This window comes from Triticum aestivum, chromosome 6B (genome assembly GCF_018294505.1).
Source record: "Triticum aestivum cultivar Chinese Spring chromosome 6B, IWGSC CS RefSeq v2.1, whole genome shotgun sequence".
NCBI classification, from domain to species: domain Eukaryota; kingdom Viridiplantae; phylum Streptophyta; class Magnoliopsida; order Poales; family Poaceae; genus Triticum; species Triticum aestivum.
This window is the reverse complement of record NC_057810.1, coordinates 690,204,487-690,224,478: the sequence shown is the minus strand read 5'-3', so window position 1 is coordinate 690,224,478 and position 19,992 is coordinate 690,204,487. Positions and strand designations below refer to the sequence as shown.

General features: G+C 45.5%; 1 protein-coding gene across 2 annotated transcripts; it reads right to left on the bottom strand.

Moving 5' to 3' along the window:
* Positions 1-4,352: 4,352 nt before the first annotated feature.
* Positions 4,353-11,499, bottom strand: LOC123139311 (putative F-box/FBD/LRR-repeat protein At4g13965). 2 transcript variants are annotated; one of them, XR_006469521.1, is made up of 6 exons: positions 11,114-11,499; positions 9,595-9,652; positions 8,595-9,483; positions 8,187-8,339; positions 7,908-8,087; positions 4,353-4,704 (listed from the first exon to the last, which is right to left on the bottom strand). XR_006469521.1 is itself a non-coding variant. In XM_044559116.1 (6 exons), exons 3-6 carry the CDS (start codon positions 9,459-9,461, stop codon positions 4,667-4,669), a joined length of 1,248 nt encoding a protein of 415 aa, XP_044415051.1. In that variant the 5' UTR covers positions 9,462-9,483; positions 9,595-9,652; positions 11,114-11,499; the 3' UTR covers positions 4,353-4,666. The 2 variants fall into 2 exon arrangements, 1 of the variants encoding a protein (XP_044415051.1); XM_044559116.1 differs by having other exon boundaries at positions 7,908-8,097.
* Between the last annotated feature and the right edge of the window lie 8,493 nt (positions 11,500-19,992).

Sequence of the window (19,992 nt, the reverse complement as noted above, 5' to 3'; positions counted from 1 at the left end):
TTACGTCTCGACCATTTCGAGACTCCTCGTCATGTCCCCGATCTCATCCGGGACTCCGAACTCCTTCGGTACATCAAAACTCATAAACTCATAATATAACTGTCATCGAAACCTTAAGCATGCAGACCCTACGGGTTCGAGAACTATGTAGACATGACCTAGAACTATTCTCGGTCAATAACCAATAGCGAAACCTGGATGTTCATATTGGTTCCTACATATTCTACGAAGATCTTTATCGGTCAAACCGCATAACAACATATGTTGTTCCCTTTGTCATCGGTATGTTACTTGCCCGAGATTCGATCGTCGGTATCCAATACCTAGTTCAATCTCGTTACCGGCAAGTCTCTTTACTCGTTACGTAATGCATCATTCCGTAACTAACTCATTAGCTACATTGCTTGCAAGGCTTATAGTGATGTGCATTACCGAGAGGGCCCAGAGATACCTCTCCGACAATCGGAGTGACAAAACCTAATCTCGAAATACGCCAACCCAACATGTACCTTTGGAGACACCTGTAGTACTCCTTTATAATCACTCAGTTAAGTTGTGACGTTTGGTAGCACCCAAAGTGTTCCTCCGGTAAACGGAGTTGCATAATCTCATAGTTACAGGAACATGTATAAGTCATGAAGAAAGCAATAGCAATATACTAAACGATCAAGTGCTAGGCTAACGGAATGGGTCAAGTCAATCACATCATTCTTCTAATGATGTGATCCCGTTAATCAAATAACAACTCATGTCTATGGTTAGGAAACTTAACCATCTTTGATTAACGAGCTAGTCAAGTAGAGGCATACTAGTGACACTATGTTTTTCTATGTATTCACACATGTATTATGTTTCCGGTTAATACAATTCTAGCATGAATAATAAATATTTATCATGATATAAGGAAATAAATAATAACTTTATTATTTCCTCTAGGGCATATTTCCTTCAATATATACTAGAGGCTTTTGCACCTTTACTACACACAAGTTTTAGAGCCTTCCCTAGTTTTATAGTTCTATTTCTAGTTGGTCCTAGTTGATCAGTTAGATATTGAACTAGATCCTCTAAATGTCATAATTAGAAGTCCAGTATGGTTCTAATCTCCTCACTCTAATTCTCCGACGAAGTATTGCCGGATCGTCAAGACTGTACGCTTGCAACTCGTAGAGAGGTCGTGCTTTTGATCTTCCGTTTGAGGGACTGTTCGTGGCAGTTCGCGGGATCGTTCTTTTATGGTTCGAGGGACTCCAAGTATGATCTACACCGACTCATCTTCTTCCGCTTCAACTCGGAGTCGGTAACTATCAAATCCAAACCGTTAATGCATCTTAATATTGTTCCTGGGTGATCGTAGGGAATTTTTTTTTATTTTGTTTGCTACTACGTTTCCCAACATATATACCTTGTATATGGCATTCCTATGTTATATAATGAGAAGCCACACACCCCTATGGGACAGTGTGAATCCCTCAATCTCTCTCTATCTACCACATCTTACATGGTATCAGATTAGGTTACAACTAAAACATGTCTTCTGCTACTCCTTCGGTCATCGCTGACGCGCCTTCAGCCGCTGCAGCTATGGGAGGAATTTTCTCTCCTACCCTCGCAGCTCTCCTCACGGCACCAACTGTTGGGGTTACCTACCACGGGTAGGGTCATAAGAGGCAGTGGCGGAGCTACAACAAATAAGATGGGCGGGCCAAAAATTTATTGACTCTAAACCATACAATTAAGTAGGCATTAGTAAGTGTGCTAGGGGAGTCGACGGTGTTGGATGGATGCATGCGAAGGAGACATGCACTGCTACTTTGGTTTGGTCTGCTACTGGATTGATTACATGTACAAAATTCTTATTTCCCTCCGGAGCTCACAACAAACCAAATGAAGGGCCCACAACATCAGACGTTAAGATCCGCGAGTCATCATTCCACTCGGGTACTAGCTGCAATTCATCCACTCGATCAGAACTCATTCACTCAGCCGCGTCAGGTCCACTCAGCTACATCAAGTCCACCTGGCAGCCTTGTGACCACTCGAATGAAGGAAGGCAGACAACGAGCATGGAATCAAGAACATCTAAAGGCGCATGTCGTCGTCTGTTATTAGCTATTAATACGTCAGTTACCACAAGTAACACCTGTAATAAACCTGAATCATCAACTCCCTCTGTAATGTAGCTAGACGAAGGGTCGACGTGCTCTATATAAGTCACCATGTAGCACTTAAACAGGGGTTAGCATCCACTGTAATTGATGACCCGCAAGTATAAGGAATCAATCGTAGTCCCTTCAATAAGTAAGAATGTCAAACCCAACGAGGAGCAGAAGGAAATGACAAGCAGTTTTCAGTAAGGTATTCTTTACAAGTATTGTAAATAGTGATAACAGATACTTTTGTAGTAAGGTAATTCGTAACAAGTAACAAGTAGCAATTTTAACAAGAGTACAGCAAAGTGGCTCCATCCTTTATGTAGCAAAGGACAAGCCGAAAGTACTTCTTAATTATAATGAGCAAAGGCCCGGTGCCCACTTGTTGTGTTGAAATTTGTCGTTATTTGACTACTATCGACAGTCCGAGGGATGACTGGTGGAACATGCTACTTATCATCCAAATTTCTGATGTATATGTCTTTAAATAGTCTAGATAACATCATGGCAGTGGTTACTAGGCCGGTTGCGACGGCATCTGGTGATGCCGAGATCTTTTGTATGCGATCCTCCGTATCTAAAGATGTACTAATTTTTATGTACTGTTATCCTGATACTTCTAGTTAGCAATTGCCTCTGCATTCTGTGCTAGCAATAGGCGGCACATATATATGACGCGTGCTGGAAACGTTGAACTTGCTGCCATTCTCTTGTTATATTTGTTCTGTTATTTCTGATAATGGAACCTGGCATAAGAATGACGCATGGAAAGAAAAGGATAACATCGTCGCAAGTACTGCCAAGTGCGAACTGATTGGAAGAAATCTATGAATCCTCGTTTATCTTCGCATGAGCCATCCTCAAACATGGAAGAACTAGAAATGTTGTGTTGAGATCTCATTTGCTACTTTACTTATCTATGTCGAAATTTGGTGCATCTTTATGACATGACTTGATCGTGCCATCAAAAAGTAGGAAAGTCAGGATTTCCAGGGGGAAAGAGACTGTTCATACCTATATCCTAAGATTTTTAGCTGTCAGTATTGTCTATGAGCTAAGGCGAAGGATCAGGCCTTGCTTCTGTTGCTACTCACCCACCAAGCTAGGTGTTGTGTATTTTACAAATGCATCAACGAGCAGGAGGGTAACTCTTGATGCCTTGCTGGTGGGCACACTGTGAGCAGCGAGTTCCTGGCCAAACTCATGGCGAAACGGTCCACCGCCGCCCTAACTACGGGACGCAAACTCATGGCGAAACGGTCCGCCGCCGCCCTAACTGCGAGACGCCCGCTTGCCACAGAGAAATGTGGGTTTAAGTTTGACGACCCCCGTAGGCTCTCCGCGCATTAGTGCAGGACACAAAGAAGCAGGCCTGAGCTGAGCATACTACTACTGCTAGAGAAAAACATGCAAATTGCCTATAGATAGATAAATGCTGTACTGAGGCAACAAGCTAGGGGCACAATGCTTTTCTTCTGGTGGCAGCGAAGGGAGAATGAGCAAATGCGCGTCATTTTCCAGGACACTGCCAGAATATATTCCTCATCAACAAAATATGCCTCCGTTACCACTAATACAAACATATCAATGTGCTTCCCAACTGCCATTAAAAAACATAGCAATGTTCTGACAGGCATCATCTTGCTAAGTTGCATCAAACACAGATTTCCAGCAGAGTCACGTGGCCAGCAATACAAGACTCTTTAGAGGAACAGAAGAAGCCTTTAGACAAACATCAAGATCAAGTGCACATCTTGTCAAACATTAGCAGCCAGGATCATAACAATCCTGGCCCTTATATATCTCTAGATATCAAATCTGAAAGCTGTATATGCAGAGACTTGCAAACCATCATACTCAGCACACGATGACAAGACTCAGAACAAAATACGGCAAGTTTCAGACTAGACAGAAGAAGCAAGAGGCACAGAGCCACAAACCTGGCTTCAAGACCAGGATGAAACATTGAAACGGAATGAACATGTAATTTAAATTCGACTCTTTCTGAGGTGACACTCAAGCAGCAACGCGACTATTTCTTCAGGTCGAAATGACACTGCTGTTCCCACAATCTTCAACATATCAAGAGGAAACTTAGGTCGCTACCTCACCCAGGATTATTAGCGCACATGGACACCCAGGATTTCTGATGCATGTACAATTCCGATGTATATATATGACGCACAGGGACAGAAGAGATGCATGTACTGTTCCTGTATATATTGACGATCTACAAAATATGTATGTAACCATCATACAGATTCCCGGCGGATTATAGAAACATAGCAAAGTTGTAACCATAATTTAGATTCCCGGTCGATTCCTGACAAAGTGGAACGTCTTGCATTTGCACCGAACAAACCATAAAGACAAAATTCCGGCAGAGACCAAAGATGGGAAGCAGAAACAGAAGAACTACACACTTACAGGCTAACAGCCAACACATGGCCACCATTGCAGATTCTTTAGAGAAACAGAAGTCTCCAGATGAACAATGTGACCGATCACACATCTTAGTCGCTATCAGAGGAGTCACTATCAGCGGATGAATCTGCACAAACAAGCCAAGTCAGAAACAAAGAAGGGAACTTCAAATATCCTGGGTACCAGTTTGATGTAAAGGAACTATGCTGCAGCCGGACAAAATTTCTGTAGTTGTTAACAGAAGAGTTTAGCCTTACAAGAGCAAAACACCAACACAAATATGACCTTTCAGAGAGGCCTCGGGAGTCAGGACTGCTTGAGGCTTAAACAAGTGTGGAACACATGCAATTTGACTTTCAGTCTCTGTTAATCAAACTGACAACATGCTTGAACAACAGTAAATACAGTGAGGCAATGGCCTAAACTTAGTGATATGTATTCTACCAATGGAATACAAGAGAAGACCTAAACTGAATTTCAAGATGAGAACAGCTACTATTTTCATCACAAACTACAGTAAAAGGATTAGATAATTTTTTGAACTGAAAAAAACAGAAGAGAATAAAAAATGATTTTGCATGGATGGTACAGATCTATAAGTACATCAGAAATGTGTGCCACCTATTTTAGTGTCACCAACAATTACAGAATAATAAACAACATTGAAATATAACAGCCACCTAAACTCCATCAGCATGCAGATACAATTTATACTGCAGGATAATGAATACAAAATATGGATGGATTTGGAGGGTGTGCCATACATTCTAAAAACATCCCCAATAGCAGACCAAAAAATGTAGCTGAAACAAAAAAAAAACAGAAAGTTATGGTCTTTGAGGCCAAAAAGGGCTCGAACAGCAGACCAAAACCTGCATGGCGACCAAAAAAAATTTTAGGCTATAGCCTAAAAATTGCTATCGAATTGGTAAATATACCAATCCACTAGTGACAGACCAAAAAACGCAAAACACTCTGACAGGAACCCCAACCTGAAATTTCATCACCGCTGCCCCTCCCCATCTCGTTGCCGCCGAATCTCGCCGCCGCCGCCACTCTATCGGCCACGCCGAGCACTGACACCCGTTCTTGCTGTTGGAGACAACCGCCATGACCCCCGCGGCCGCCGCAGAAGCTCGACATACCGCCGCCCGAAGTCGTCGATTTCGACCGTTTTCCTGCCCCGCCGATGGATGATATGCTCGACGTCGCCTGCGAGGTCGATTATCGGCCGGGTGACCAGCGTCGAGCCGCCACTCCATATCGAGCTCTCGATACAAGGCGACACGCCGCCGCCGAAGTTGGCTGCATCCCCGGCTCCCCTACGACCCCTGGGTCCATCCTGACGCCTTTACTAGGCCGCCCAACGAGCTACATCGGCCGAACTTGAGCTCGGTGCCCACAAAGTGTTCGGTGGAAGTTCTTAGCCGAACTTGAGCTCGGTGCCCACAAAGTGTTCGATGGAAGTTCTCTAAGTTATTTTTTCTTGCCTTTTCTTGTCATACGTTGTGAGCGTGAATCCTCCCCGTATGATGATTCCTGCTTCGAAGAGGAATGAGTGGGATGAAGATGATGACATTGCCATGACCACGTTGATCGGCATGGAGAAGAACAAGAGGCCAAAGCATGGCGGTTCCATTGTCAAGAGTGCAAATCCGGTGCATCCAGAGCGATACTTTCGACATCGATCCAAAATGGCTCCTAACTTTTTCCTCCACATTGCAACTCTGTCAAAGAGCATGACCAATTCTTCATGCAAAGGGGGAATTGTGCCAGAGATCTTGGACACAACACTTTCAACGCCGATTAAGAATGGCTCCGAACTTGTTCCTCCATGTTGCCGACTCCGTCAAAGGGCATGATCGATTCTTCGTGCAGAGGAGGAATTGTGCCTGAGATCTTAGACACAATACTACCCAGAAGATGACTTTGGCATTGCGCATGATGGCATATGGCATTCCTGCATATTAGATTGATGATCACCTGGCAATGGGAGAGAGCACTTCCATCAAGTGTGTGAAGCGATTTGCTAAGGCGGTGGTTCAAGTGTTTAGGCCACAGTATTGAGAGCACCCAATGCTCTGGACACTCGGCTTTTGGAGATGAACAAAGCATGGGGGATGGGGGGTTCCAGGTATGCTCAGCTCAGTTGGTTGCACGCACTGGAGGTGGAAGAACTGCCCTGCAGCTCAAATGCCATGCGAAGGATACCACCATCATTCTTGAAGCCATTGTAGATCAGGAGGCATGGTTTTGGATGCCTAGAGCTTGCAATGACATCAATGTGCTCCACTGATCAACACTATTTGCATGGTTATCCAATGAGGAATCACCACCGGTGGAGTTTCAAGCAAATGACCACACATACAAGGGGTACTACCTAGCAGGTGGGATATACCTAAAGTGGGCAACCTTTGTGATGCCATTTCCCAGCCACCAAGGTAAGAAACAACTTGGTTTCCATAGTGCTCAAGCAGATGCTAGGAAGGATGTAAAGAGGACATTTGGGATTATGCAAGCCCAGTTTGCTAATTTGCAGGGACCGGCTCGGTTTTTGGAGCAAGAAATCCTTTAGTACATCATGACTGCCGCCATGATCTTGCACCGCATGATCATTGAGCATGAGTGTGGCCAAGATTTGGATTACTCCTATGACTTAACAGGAAGGGTAGTGCATCCGCTTAGAAGGGAAAACCGCATCCGACAGTTTCTTCAAGTTCATCAAGAAATTCGAGATGCGGATACCCATCAACGTCTTTAACAAGATCTCATCGAGGAGTGGTGAACATGGAATGGGCAACAAGACCACTAGTTCTACACTTCTACTTCTATGTTTTGTGTTATGTTTGATGCACTTTGTGTTATGTTTGATGAATAAGTGTGTTGAATTTGGGGTTGTGGACTGATGAACCATGTAATAAAGAAGTACTTCCTCTGTTCCAAATTATAAGATGTTTTGGTAGGCTAAAATAGCCTAACAAAATGTCTTATAATTTGGGACGGACGTAGTACTATTTGTGCTTTATTTGTTTCGGGTTAATTTGAAATGAGTTTGATATTATTTACAACATTGCATATGCACAAATATGTGTGGCAGAAGTAAAGTTGAAATTTTTGGTCTCCAGTTTTTGGTCTACTGCAAAAGCCGAAATTTTTCTAGAGACCAAAAACCTTCTCTCTCCACACCTAAGAGGCTAAGACTGTTTTTTGGTCTGCTGTGGAGATACTCTAATTGATATGTAATTATAGCAGACATGTTAGAACAAGTAGGAAGGGTTGTCATACATTCTAATTGGCAATGAATAGTAGATATGGACAAAGCTAACTTACAATCTGAGTCCGTACGTGGATCCTCCTTGATGCTAATTTGATCACGAAGTATGCCGCATGTACTTAAGATATTCAAGACTGCAAGAACTCCCTCATCAACCTCTTCACATTCAACGTAAACGGACTTAATGCATGCACAAACAAATGATTGTGTTTTTGTTTCCTGGGCTCCTGTTGCTCCTACAATGTCCTATCAGATAAGAGCACTTAGTAAGACAAATACAACATCCACAATAACACCTTAAATAATACAACAACATCGTTATATACAGCATATACCTCGGTATTGTCAAGCTTAAGAGTGAGTATCTCAAGGACTGGAGAATGTCGGAGAATGCAAACTAGGCCAACAGCCGTAAACCACTCATTGAGTAACAGAGTCTTCAATTTGCCAAAAATGGGACACCATTTCAAATCCCATCTGTAGAGAAACTGAACAAGTTGCAAAGAACAAAAAAGAACCTGAGACTCTAGAAGATTAAATAATTTATACTATAAGAACCTAAAATATCATATTTTATCCAGACGGTGTTGTTAGCCATCGATTCGGGATGCATTAGATGAAGATAAAGTACCAAAATGTCACAATGAAAGTAAAGAACTTGCTTATCTGCAGTTCTAACAACGGATAGATATACTACAAGAGAAACTTTCAGGTGACAAATAACAAGAGTAGTGCAAGCATACCATTTTAGGTGAAGCAATCAAGTCCAACTTGACAGCATTGGACAAACCATTGAGAAGCACCGCCTTGTTGATAGGATAGGCATGACAACCACAGCAAGGATCATCACAATTACGCTTGTTCTTGTGACAGAAATCATGGCATCCATCTTTAAGGCTAACATGGGCTGTTTCTAGCAATGGCATGTTTTCAAGGAAAGGTGTCAAGCCTTCGAAATCCTCTAGATGCAACGAGATAAGACTCGGGGCACAAATCAGAAGACGGACATTGTCCGGTAACAAACAGTACTCGGTGATGCACAGGCGCTTTAGTGACATGGATGATATCTCATATGCACGAATGTTGCAAAGTTGAATCCTTAGGTCCTCTAACACCGGGCAGCCTGAGAAGTTCAAAGCAGAGTGATCGAGGTTGACCCCTTCAAGGTGCAGGGTCTTCAAGTGTTGGGAGATGAGACTAAGGGGCACATCGAACACCGGTAGGTCGTACTGAATGTCAGCTGCTCTTACTACGAGTTCCTCAGCTTCGCATGCCAGAGCGTAGTCAATCAACAACCTGGTGTTTGTGAACGTGTTCTCCGGCTCATCGTCAGGATAGGCATCGATCTCGCACCTGATGAGAGGCGAGTTCCCGCGGAGACAGATGACCAGCTTCACCAACTGTTTGAAACGGTTGTATCGCGGAAACGTTGGCCCATCAAAGACAAACAGCAAGCTGGTCAAGCGCCTCCAGAGGTCGCGCCACCGGGTGTCGAGCACACAGGTCTGCACGGCATTCTCTGCCGGAAGGAAGGAGAGCACGCGCGATAGGAGCTCGTCGGGGAGGTCTCCAAAAGGGTCACTGTCACTCGCAGTAGCCATCTCGAGCATTCCGTCGAACAGGTGGCGGGCACTGCGTGAGCGGAGTGGAATTAGCAAACTAGGCGCGGTCTAATGCAGCATCACCGAATCGGGGGAAATCATCTACTAGATCAACATTGGAGTATCATCACAGACAGCTCACCTCAACTCGCGGACAGCTGAAGGCGCCGGTAGCCGGCAATCGCGGGGAACAACCGAACCAGTGGCGGAGCTAGGAAATTGCTCCTGGGTATTCTTGTATTTTTTTTGCCAAAACAATATATTCCCTCCGTCCTTTAAAGAGTGTACTTCCAACTTTGTTGGAGGGTCAAACTATTTCAAAGTTTGACCGAGTTTGTGTAAAAATATATCAATGTTTGTGAAATCAAATAGGTATATGATGAAAGTATATTTTATCACGAATCTAATGCTACTAATTTGATGACATAAATGTTGATGTATTATTATATAAACACGGTCAAATATAAAAAAGTTTGACTTTCCAAGAAAGTTGGAAGTACACTCTTTAAAGGACGGAGGGAGTAATCCTCAAGCCACTTATGATCCTTAAACCAAGTAGGGCAAAAGGGACAAGGATGTCCACTAAATCTCTGATCTCAAACTTATGATCCTTTGGTTGACAAGCAGCCAAGTCAATGTATCTTCTTCGAACTCTATCCTGATCATTGGCATGATACAAATATATGGGAAGTCGCTTGCCAGGATCACGTTTCAGAACTGCCAAATCTGCTTCAAATTGGGGCATTGATTCATCATCTTCATCAACCGCTTCATCGTCTTCTACAATTGGGGTCGGGGTGTTTGCACTAGTGCTAGCTGCAGATTGCTCTCAACCTCAATAGAGTTGGTGTGGATGTAGAAGTTACTTTGCTTGTCTTTCAAGATCTGTCCCACATTTCAAATATGCTAACATCCTTCTTCTTCATCTACATCACAATCACATAAACAAAGTAGAAACCAATGGCAGTGGCAATTTGGCATGGACTGATGTACATTGGACAAACATCTTCATCGTAAGCAGCAAATGAATCAAGTTGAAGTTCAGTTTACAAGCAATCACTGAACAATCTTCAGATTTGTTTAGAAACAGAGGGAAAGAATAGATGCAGTACTGTGTGGATGGATGCAGATTGCAGAATGGAGGGAGGCCGGACTGCTAGTCTGCTGCCTGCTGAAGGCGCTGCCGCCACGCCGGGGAGCCGCCGAGCCAGGGAGGCTCGAGGACGGTGTCCGGAGGGAGCTGCCGACTGCCGCCGCACTGGGGAGCAGGGGAAGCCGGAGGCGGATTGGCGGCCCGACGCCTGAGGAGAGGACTGGACGCCGAAGGGGAGGGAGACGGCCGACTGGAGGGAAGGGGCCGAGGGAGAGGCAGGAGAGGTCGGCCGCCGGAGCCAGCCCTAGCGCTAGGTTGGGAAAGGGGATCGATTCAATTGGGAATCGAGGGACGGAGACGAGGTGCTCGGGCGCTCGGCTGGTCGCGCGCCAAACCAGACACCCGTCTGGCACCGTGCGTGGCTGTCGTGGTGCGTTTGGGCTAATGAGCCAACTCCAGTCAACTCGCTTTATACTGTAAAATACATGTAGTAATTTTTTTTGCACGAAAATCTTTGGTATTCCAGGGAATTCCCAGGAAGACCCCTGGCTCCGCCATTGAACCGAACTGGGAGGGCAAGAGGATTTCTCCCGTCCTCCTCCGTTGCTGGATGCTGGCGGATCCCAAGTTCTCCTCCCACGTCGCGCCCGCCCACGAGCCCCTCACCGGCTGCACGCGCGATGGGTACAGGCGAGGAGCGAGCGGGCGACTGTGAACCCTCTCTTCCTTGGCGCCGAGGGGGAAGGGGAACGCCGGAGGCCGGAGCAGAGGAAGAAGGGGCGGCGGCAAGGGTGCGGTCGCGGGCACGGGGGACGGGGTTCGACGGCGAGACTTGACCCGTCGCCTCGACGCAGCAGCACAGCGCCGTCGCAGGCTAATCGGGCCTGACCTTTCTCGCGCGGGCGGGCGGCGGCTGCAGGGAGGGAGGGGAGAGACCAACAGAGGAACAAGAGGAGGCTCTTAACTCGCAACGGGTCAAGGCGTCCCCCACCTAGCAGCTGACATGGGCGGCCCACGCTGAACCGACCGATTTAGATACGAAACGGATAGCCCGTTGTTTTTTCAAAACAAAAGGGACGTCCGGTGTTCTCACGGTGCTCCTCAGGGTCACCTCCAAATTGACTGAAACGCCAAAGAATTTTCAAGCAACTCAAGATAAGCAAAACACTAAATTAAAATCCAAGTTTTGACTCGCTTAATATTTACCATCTACACACGGCAGTTTACAAAAGGTACAAAAGGTTTCAACCTTTCCAATTCAGTAGCAATCCTTTTATTTGCAACAAGAACTATCACTTGTCCTTCTTTCATCCAGCGGCATCAAGCTAGAGAGGGTGTCGGCATGGAGGTGACGATATCATTTCCCCTTCCTTCCATATTGGCATGCAAGGTCTCATGCCAATAAGAGGTACTATGGCCTACAAAGGCATGTTGAGTTGGAGACAATGCCCTTGATGGATGCATGGTTGGACTTGAGCGGGAGGCATCAACAGTGAGTGCTAGGTCAAGGTTAAGGGTAGGAATATTTAGATAGATGGCCTTAACTTATGCTACCATCCACTAAAAAGATAGCGATCGCTAGTGCAGAACCGGGCTTTAGTGCCGGTTCGTGACGGCCTTTAGTGCCGGTTGGCGAACCGGCAGTAAAGAATGGGGACTAAAGCCCCCCCCCCCCCTAGTACCGGTTCGTCACGAACCGGCGCTAAAGTGCAAACACGTGGCACGAGCCAGACCCGTGTGCGTGTAGGATATTAGTACCGGTTGGTAACACCAACCGGTACTAAATGTTTGGGTGTTTTTTTAAAATTTTGCTTTAATTTTGTGTTTTCAATTTGACTTTATTTTCTATTTAATTCGTTTTTGTTTGCTGGTATTTCACGATACTATAAATTGTACACGTTATGCATATATATTAAATAGATTTTCTCGTACGTAGAACCGCATATATATATATATATATATATATATATATATATATATATATATATATATATATATATATATATAATATCATCGAATGTCTCACAGCCAACACCATTAACTATTCACACATATACACATGTATATACATATACAATTTCTACTACATGTTGCCTTGGTGCCTTCGGAGCACGATGACAAGTGGTTCATGGGAGCGGTAGCGGCTAATAGTATTCTCCTTTCGGATCTATGACCTGGTCGAGCAAAAATCTGGCTATTTCCTCTTGAAGTGCTTGTATGCGGTCCGATGGTAGGAGCTTATCCCGCACCGATCTGAACTGTTAAGAAGGAGATCAATATGCATGTGTGTTAGTTGTGTGACTAGATATCGATAATGGTGTGAATAGTGTTCTGACAAAAACGTACCCAGTCATGTCTATCAGATCTGCTTCTTTCGCACGTCATCATGCGAATGTTCTCGCAAACGTAGTATGCACACAGATTATTCCCTTTCGCCTGCCTCGGGGCCTTTACGAGAATGGAATTGAATCGAATAATAATTAATCAAGCATAATAACAAATTAATGATATTGAAATAAGAATTAAAGAGATGGTAGCTAGCTAGTACTACTTAATTACTTAATACCTTGGGTCGATGCCAAAACAATTTTTTTTCCATTCTCCTGGAGTCACCGCGATGAACTTTGCCCATGCCCTGCCCGCCGGCAAAGAAAATTAATAAAGGGGTTATTAAATAGTTCATATCAGGAACTAATAGTTAATAATGATTGAAATTACCTGTTGACTATCCCCTTCATGATGGTGTAGTTTTTATCTTCTTTAGTTAGTGAGTCCAGTAATTCAACTTTTCCTTCCTCAACTTTAATGTCTATTAAGACCCAGTGCCAACTGCATACGCACACGTGTGCATGTCTTAATTAAGCGGGCATGTGCATAAAATTAATCAACTACCGTAAACCGTATACACTTAATTATTAATATCTAGCTAGCTAGTAAGCAAAAACAGAATTTGTAGTACAAGACAGTGTGACTCACGGAAAGTTGTAAGAAAGTACTATATCTTTGAAGGTATTGAGGCGCTTCAAGAACTCTAGCATGCTTTCCTCTACAGCAGCTTGACAATGTTCAATCTCCTATATGTCCTGATTAATGGTATTTGGGCCAATGAACCCAACGCCATAGTATCCAGCTTTTTCATTTCATACACCTTCATCCTGCATATAATACCACAGAAAAAGAATATAGTGAGGATAATTACATGTAATGATTGATCAAAATTATCACTACATAACTAGCTTGAGACTTAAATTACAGAAAGAAATCACTTACAGACAATAGCAACTGACGATACACTTGTCGAGTGCGTCTTGATTAAATAACTGAAATAGTTCTGGATACTCAATGGCCAGAGCTTTCTCATGGTAATAATGCTCATGCTTGACATTCACCATGAGGGACTCTCGATTGGAAATCTTGGTAATGTTCATGTACCATTGATGCAATTGATACATTCTCGTTGGGAGGTCCTTGACCTTGTCTGGATGGACCAAAGGTTTGCCCCGGACATATTGCCATGCTATTTCCGATTCTTTAAGCGTAGGCATGGGCTCGATTTGAGGAGTTGTCCAACAGAGATATTGAGCATTTGAGCCTGCATTATATGATCCTCTGTTATTACCACATCGCCATGCTGGGGAACGCTAACGGTTTGCCCACAATAATATTTGGCGTGCGTACTACTCCTCTCATGTGTTGTTGGCACAACAAGCGGGGGGATCACTTGCGCCGCCTGTTCTCCCAACTGGGGAACGGTTTTCCCGCATTTTTTGCCAGCTGCTTGTTGGCTCGAGCTTGAGCTCGCTTCCTTCTGTAGTCGTGCTCGATGTGTCTTCCTGATTTGGCGCTCATAGTCCGAGTCAACAGGCTTGGGAGCTGGTTCTCTAGCCATACGAATGAAGTGGTCAATTACTTTCTCAGGCACTTTCTCCTTTGGCGGCGGTGCCGGTTTCGGTCCAAAATGGGCGTCCACTTGGGCTTGCACTATGGCTGTGTTTTGCTCCGTAGTCATGTCGTAAGGCCTTTGAGGAAGAGGAGCGAGGCTTGGACCATATTTATATCGCTTGCCTTCGCATGTACTTCCTGAACTACCTCGACTCGTACCGCTACGCACCAAAGCTGCGGGATGTCTCTTCTGCGATTGCTGAGACGGTGGAGATGGCTGACGTGGAGTTGGACCAGGAGAAGTGGCATGACGATGTGCCGGACTTGAAGCGGGAGGTGTGGCCTGACACGGTGCCGGACTTGCAACCGGAGAAGTGGCATGACGCTGTGCCGGGCTTGAAACCGGAGGAGTCAGCTCACGCGTTCGGGGACTTGGAGGAGGTGGCGGACTTCGAGGAGGATTCGTCTCACGCATTCGTGGACTTGGAGGAGCGAGAGTCTGCTGACTCGGTGGCGGACTTCGAGGAGTCGGCAGACGACGCGGTGTCGGTGGACTTCGAAAGATTATGCAATCCTTTCTCCATAGGATGATACGATGTATGGCCTCTCCGAGTGTGCGCTCGTCTTCACCTCCAGGAATGTCAAGCGTTAGCCCCGAATATGGGTCCACCACTTCATCAACCATGACACGAGCATAGCCCTCTGGAATCGGGATGCAATGGTAGGTTGCTTCGGGGTTAACTAGAAAAGCAACACCGTCTGCCACCTTCATGGATATGTTCTTCATTTTGAAGTGTAGCTCGCAGTTAGTGTTCTCTATGATGCCATCCACATGGTATTTATCCAGCAGTGTGTCGCCCGGGGCAGAACCAACGCTGCTTCTCGGCATGGATGGAATGGTGCTATCCAATGCTGGAAGATCATCCGCTTACTGCTGCCGCTGCTGAGACCCCCTTTCCTGGCTAAGTGAGTCGATCTGCTGTTGCTGCTGCTGGAATTTGAGTGCCAGGTCCGCGTGCCTTGCTTCTAGGCCTTGAAGGCGTTCTGCGTCCTGCTTCCTCTGCTCCTCCTCCAGCTTCCTTTTCTTCTCCTCCTCCATCTTCCTTCTTGCGCGGCTCCTGTAGTCCTCGTTCCATTTTGAAAAGCCCTCATACCAGGGAATAACGCCCATGCCTCGTGTTCTTCTCGGGTGTTCAGGATTTCCCAGGGCGCGCGTAAGCTCGTCGTTCTCTCTGTTGGGCGTGAACACCCCCCTTCGAGCTTCATCTATTGCGTCAATTATCTTTTGTTCGGCTCCTTTTAGACTTGCCTTCCGCGAAACTCCGCCTGTCTTCGGGTCCAACGCTCCCCCATGCGCATAGAACCAAGTTCTGCACCTGGGGGGCCAGTGCCGGGTAACCGGAGTGACCCCTGCATCCTCCATCTCTTGCTCAGACTTATCCCACTTAGGCAATGCCATCGCATAGCCACCTGGACCCAGCCTATGGAACTGCGTATTTCTTGCGGCATTTGCCTTGTTTTTCATCGACCGTTCCTTAGATAATTCTGAATCCTTGAAGGTCACGAAATCGTCCCAATGTTCTCTTTACTTCTCCAGTGTTCCCTTGAAATCTGGAGTCTTCCTTTCATTAGCGAGGTAGTTGGCCCATACAGTTTTCTTGTGGGTGTTGAATGCAATTGCCATCTTCTTAAGAGCAGCGGCCTTGACTTTGTCCACATCTACTTTAGTAAAATGATCTGGTAGGGTGAAATGTTCCATCAGAGATTTCACCAGGTCTTCTTTGGCTCTGCCATCGACCCAAGTAACACCTGGACGTTTAGTCTTTGGCTCTTTCCATTATTGAATGGAGATCGGGAGTTTGTCCTTCACAAGAACTCCGCACTGACGAGTCCACTTGTTCGCAATGTTCTTAGGTGTGAGGGGTTTGCCACTAGGTTTGATGGATTCAATGTGGTACTTTACACCATCCTTCAACAATCTGCCCGGGCCTCGCTTTGTCTTGCTGTCTGTAGAAGCAGATTTGCTCGATCCGGAGGGCTGAAAGAAGAAAGATCGATTCGCTAATATATCTTCAATAAAAAAACATGTGATGATCACCATGATGCATGCTTATATAAATATACCTCGCCGGTAGTGTTTGTTATTTGAAGATCAGCATTGTCTGTGTCATCACAAACATTGTCTGTGTCATAATCATAATCATAGTTCATGACTTCATCAACCCAGTCGTCGAGATCGAATATCTTTTCATCACCCTCTCCGGTATTGTTAAGATATTGGGAGCCGTCATCTGCTTCATTCAGATCATCTAGCCTGTGAGGGCTGCGTATGATGTCGAACAATTCCTCTTCTCTCTCTCTGCCGGTATTGTCTGCCATAGCTTTTACTTTACTAATAATACAGAAGAAATATAAAACAATTTAGTATTCAAATTACAATGCATGGATGCAATTAATCAATAAGGAAAATCTAAATCTCGAATACATCCTCTCGAATATATAATCTCGAATACATCATCGTCTTAATATATATAATCTCGAATACATCGTCTCGAATACTATATATCGAATACATCACTGGCTAGGTACCTAATAAAGATCAAGTACTACAGAAGAATCTAGGGCGCCACTCGCGGTTCCTGGGGCGCGGGCGGTGCACACCCAAAGAAAAGGAACCATCACAGGATCATATCTCCGATCATCTGCCCAAAGAACCCGCCAAGGAGTGGAGAACCTGACGTCGTCCATAGCAGCCATGTAGCGATGGACGTGCTCATCTTCCTCCCTAACACGGCGACGCACCACCTCTGGCGGGGCTGGCTACCTCTGCACCGAATGTGGCCCACGCGAACGCCACCAAACAAGATCAGGGTCGATGACGGGACCTGAGGTCGGGTTCCTCACCAAGCGGCGCGCCCCTCCAGGTAGCACCTCCCAGTGCCAGCCCGGCGGAGCCCAGTCCCGGACATGGGTCCCCTGAAGCATGACGTCGTCGCGAACGGGTCGACGACGAGGATGCGGGCCGGGCATATCGTCGAGAACAAATACTATATGCCCACAAAAAGTAACATTTTTTAAATGATTGGATTGTGATAACTAAAATTCTATATATATGCAAATTCTAACAATTTGACATTAATCTAATTCATCTAACTAAAACTAATTCTAAAATTTCCTGATTATATAACTAACATTTCCATAACAATTGTAATATTTATATAACTAAAAAACAGAAAAATTGCTAACATTTCTATAAATATTTCTGTAACTAAAAAACAGAAAACATTTATAACATTTCTATAAAACTAACATTTCTAATATTTATATAACTAAAAAACAGAATAATTTCTAACATTTTTATAACTAAACAATAGAAAAAATTATAACAAACAAACTAATGTGTGTAGTGTGTGTGTGTGTGTAGTGTGTGTGTATGTGGACATGGCGGACGGGGCGAGCTCACCGGCGAGGCGACGACGGGGCGGCGACGAAGGGGCGACGGGACGGGGCGGCGACAACGGGGTGACGGGACAGGGCGGCGACGATGGGGCGGGGCGGCCGGGGCGACGGGATGGGGCGACGACGACGGGGCGGGGCGGGGCGCGGCGACGGGGACGACGGGGACGACGGGGACGGGGATGGCCGGGGCGGCGACATTGACGGGGGCGGCGACGAGGGGCGGGGACGACCGGGGTCGGCGACGAGGGGCGGGGGCGGCGACGATCGGGGCAGGGCGGCGCGACGGAGGGAGGAAACAGAGGGAAGAACAGAGGGAAACTGAATTTTTTTCAAGTGTTGTATATATAGGATGGACCTTTAGTACCGGTTGGAGCCACCAACCGGTACTAAAGGTCTGTTTTGGCCAGGCCAAGCGGCGGGAAACGCACCCCCTTTAGTACCGGGTGATGGCTCCAACCGGTACTAAAGGGGGGGGGATCTTTAGTACCGGTTGGAGCCACGACCCGGTACTAAAGGAGTGCGCTGGCGTAGTGCGGTGCGGCAAGTTTAGTCCCACCTCGCTAGTCGAAGGGCTGCCGCACTGGTTTATAAGCCCCAGTGCGGTAGCTGTCTCGAGCTCCTCTCCTAAGTAGGCCTACTGGGCCTACCAATTCATTGCTGCCATGTGGGCCTACTGGGCCTTTGTGGGCCTGCATCCTGGCCCAACAAAAGGTTGAGTTTCTAGTCGTATGCAGGCCGCTTTGGCCCAGTAGGCAGGCTTTTTTGCTTTTTTATTTGTTTTATTTATTTTTGAGTTGTTTTTTGCTGTATTTAGAGTTTCTTTGTGAATATTTTTGCTTTAGGTACAAAAATTTACAAACTTTGATCTGTTAGTGCCTTTCAAATTTGAATAGTTTAAATTTTGAATTATTTGAAATTTGTGTGAATCACTAGTTTGTGAATAACTTAACTTTGAAAAAAGATTTTTCAGTGATTCTTTTTTCTTATGTTTAATATTAGTGTGTTTTATCATTATATTCTATTTGGTAATGCTTAGGTTATTTAAAAAATGAAATGCCTTTGTAACATTTCAGTTTTCGTCGGAAACCCTGATACTTCGAAAAAGATTGTCCATTTTGTATACGAAGTGTATCTAGTTGTTGTGTTCCTCCATATACGGAGCCACCAAGGCGGAATTCTGTAGAACTGTGTAGTGTGCTTCAGTGAGAGAATGCCCGTCCATACATATTATTTGATGCCCTCCTAGCGTGACTTTTCCTTCCAGTCTGCCCTTATGCCGTGATTCAGGAACATCAATCGGCTTAAGGTCAGGAATAAAGTCAATACAAAACTCAATGACCTCCTCATTTTCATGGCCCTTCGAGATGCTTCCTTCTGGCCTAGCACGGTTATGAACATATTTCTTCAAGACTCCCATGAACCTTTCAAAGGGGAACATATTGTGTAGAAATACAGGACCCAAAACGTTGATCTCTTCGCAAAGGTGAACTAGGACGTGCGTCATGATGTTGAAGAAGGATGGTGGGAACACCAACTCGAAACTGACAAGACATTGCACCAAATCATTCTGTAACCTTGGTATGATTTCTGGATCGATTACCTTCTGAGAGATTGCATTGAGGAATGCACATAGCTTCACAATGACCAATCGAACGTTTTCCGGTAGAAGCCCCCTCAATGCAACCGGAAGGAGTTGCGTCATAATCACGTGGCAGTCATGAGACTTTAGGTTCTGAAACTTTTTCTCTGCCATATTTATTATTCCCTTTATATTCGACGAAAAGCCAGACGGTACCTTCATGCTGAGTAGGCATTCGAAGAAGATTTCCTTCTCTTCTTTGGTAAGAGCGTAGCTGGCCTGACCCTGATGTATGTCGTCTTTTCCGTGCATACGTTGCTGGTCCTCCCGTGCCTCTGGTGTATCTTTTGTCTTCCCATACACGCCCAAAAAGCCAAGCAGGGTCACGCAAAGATTCTTCGTCACGTGCATCACGTCGATTGCGGAGCGGACCTCTAGGTCTTTCCAATATGGCAGGTCCCAAAATATAGATTTCTTCTTCCACATGGGTGCGCGTCCGTCAGCGTCCTTCGGAACAGGTTGTCCGC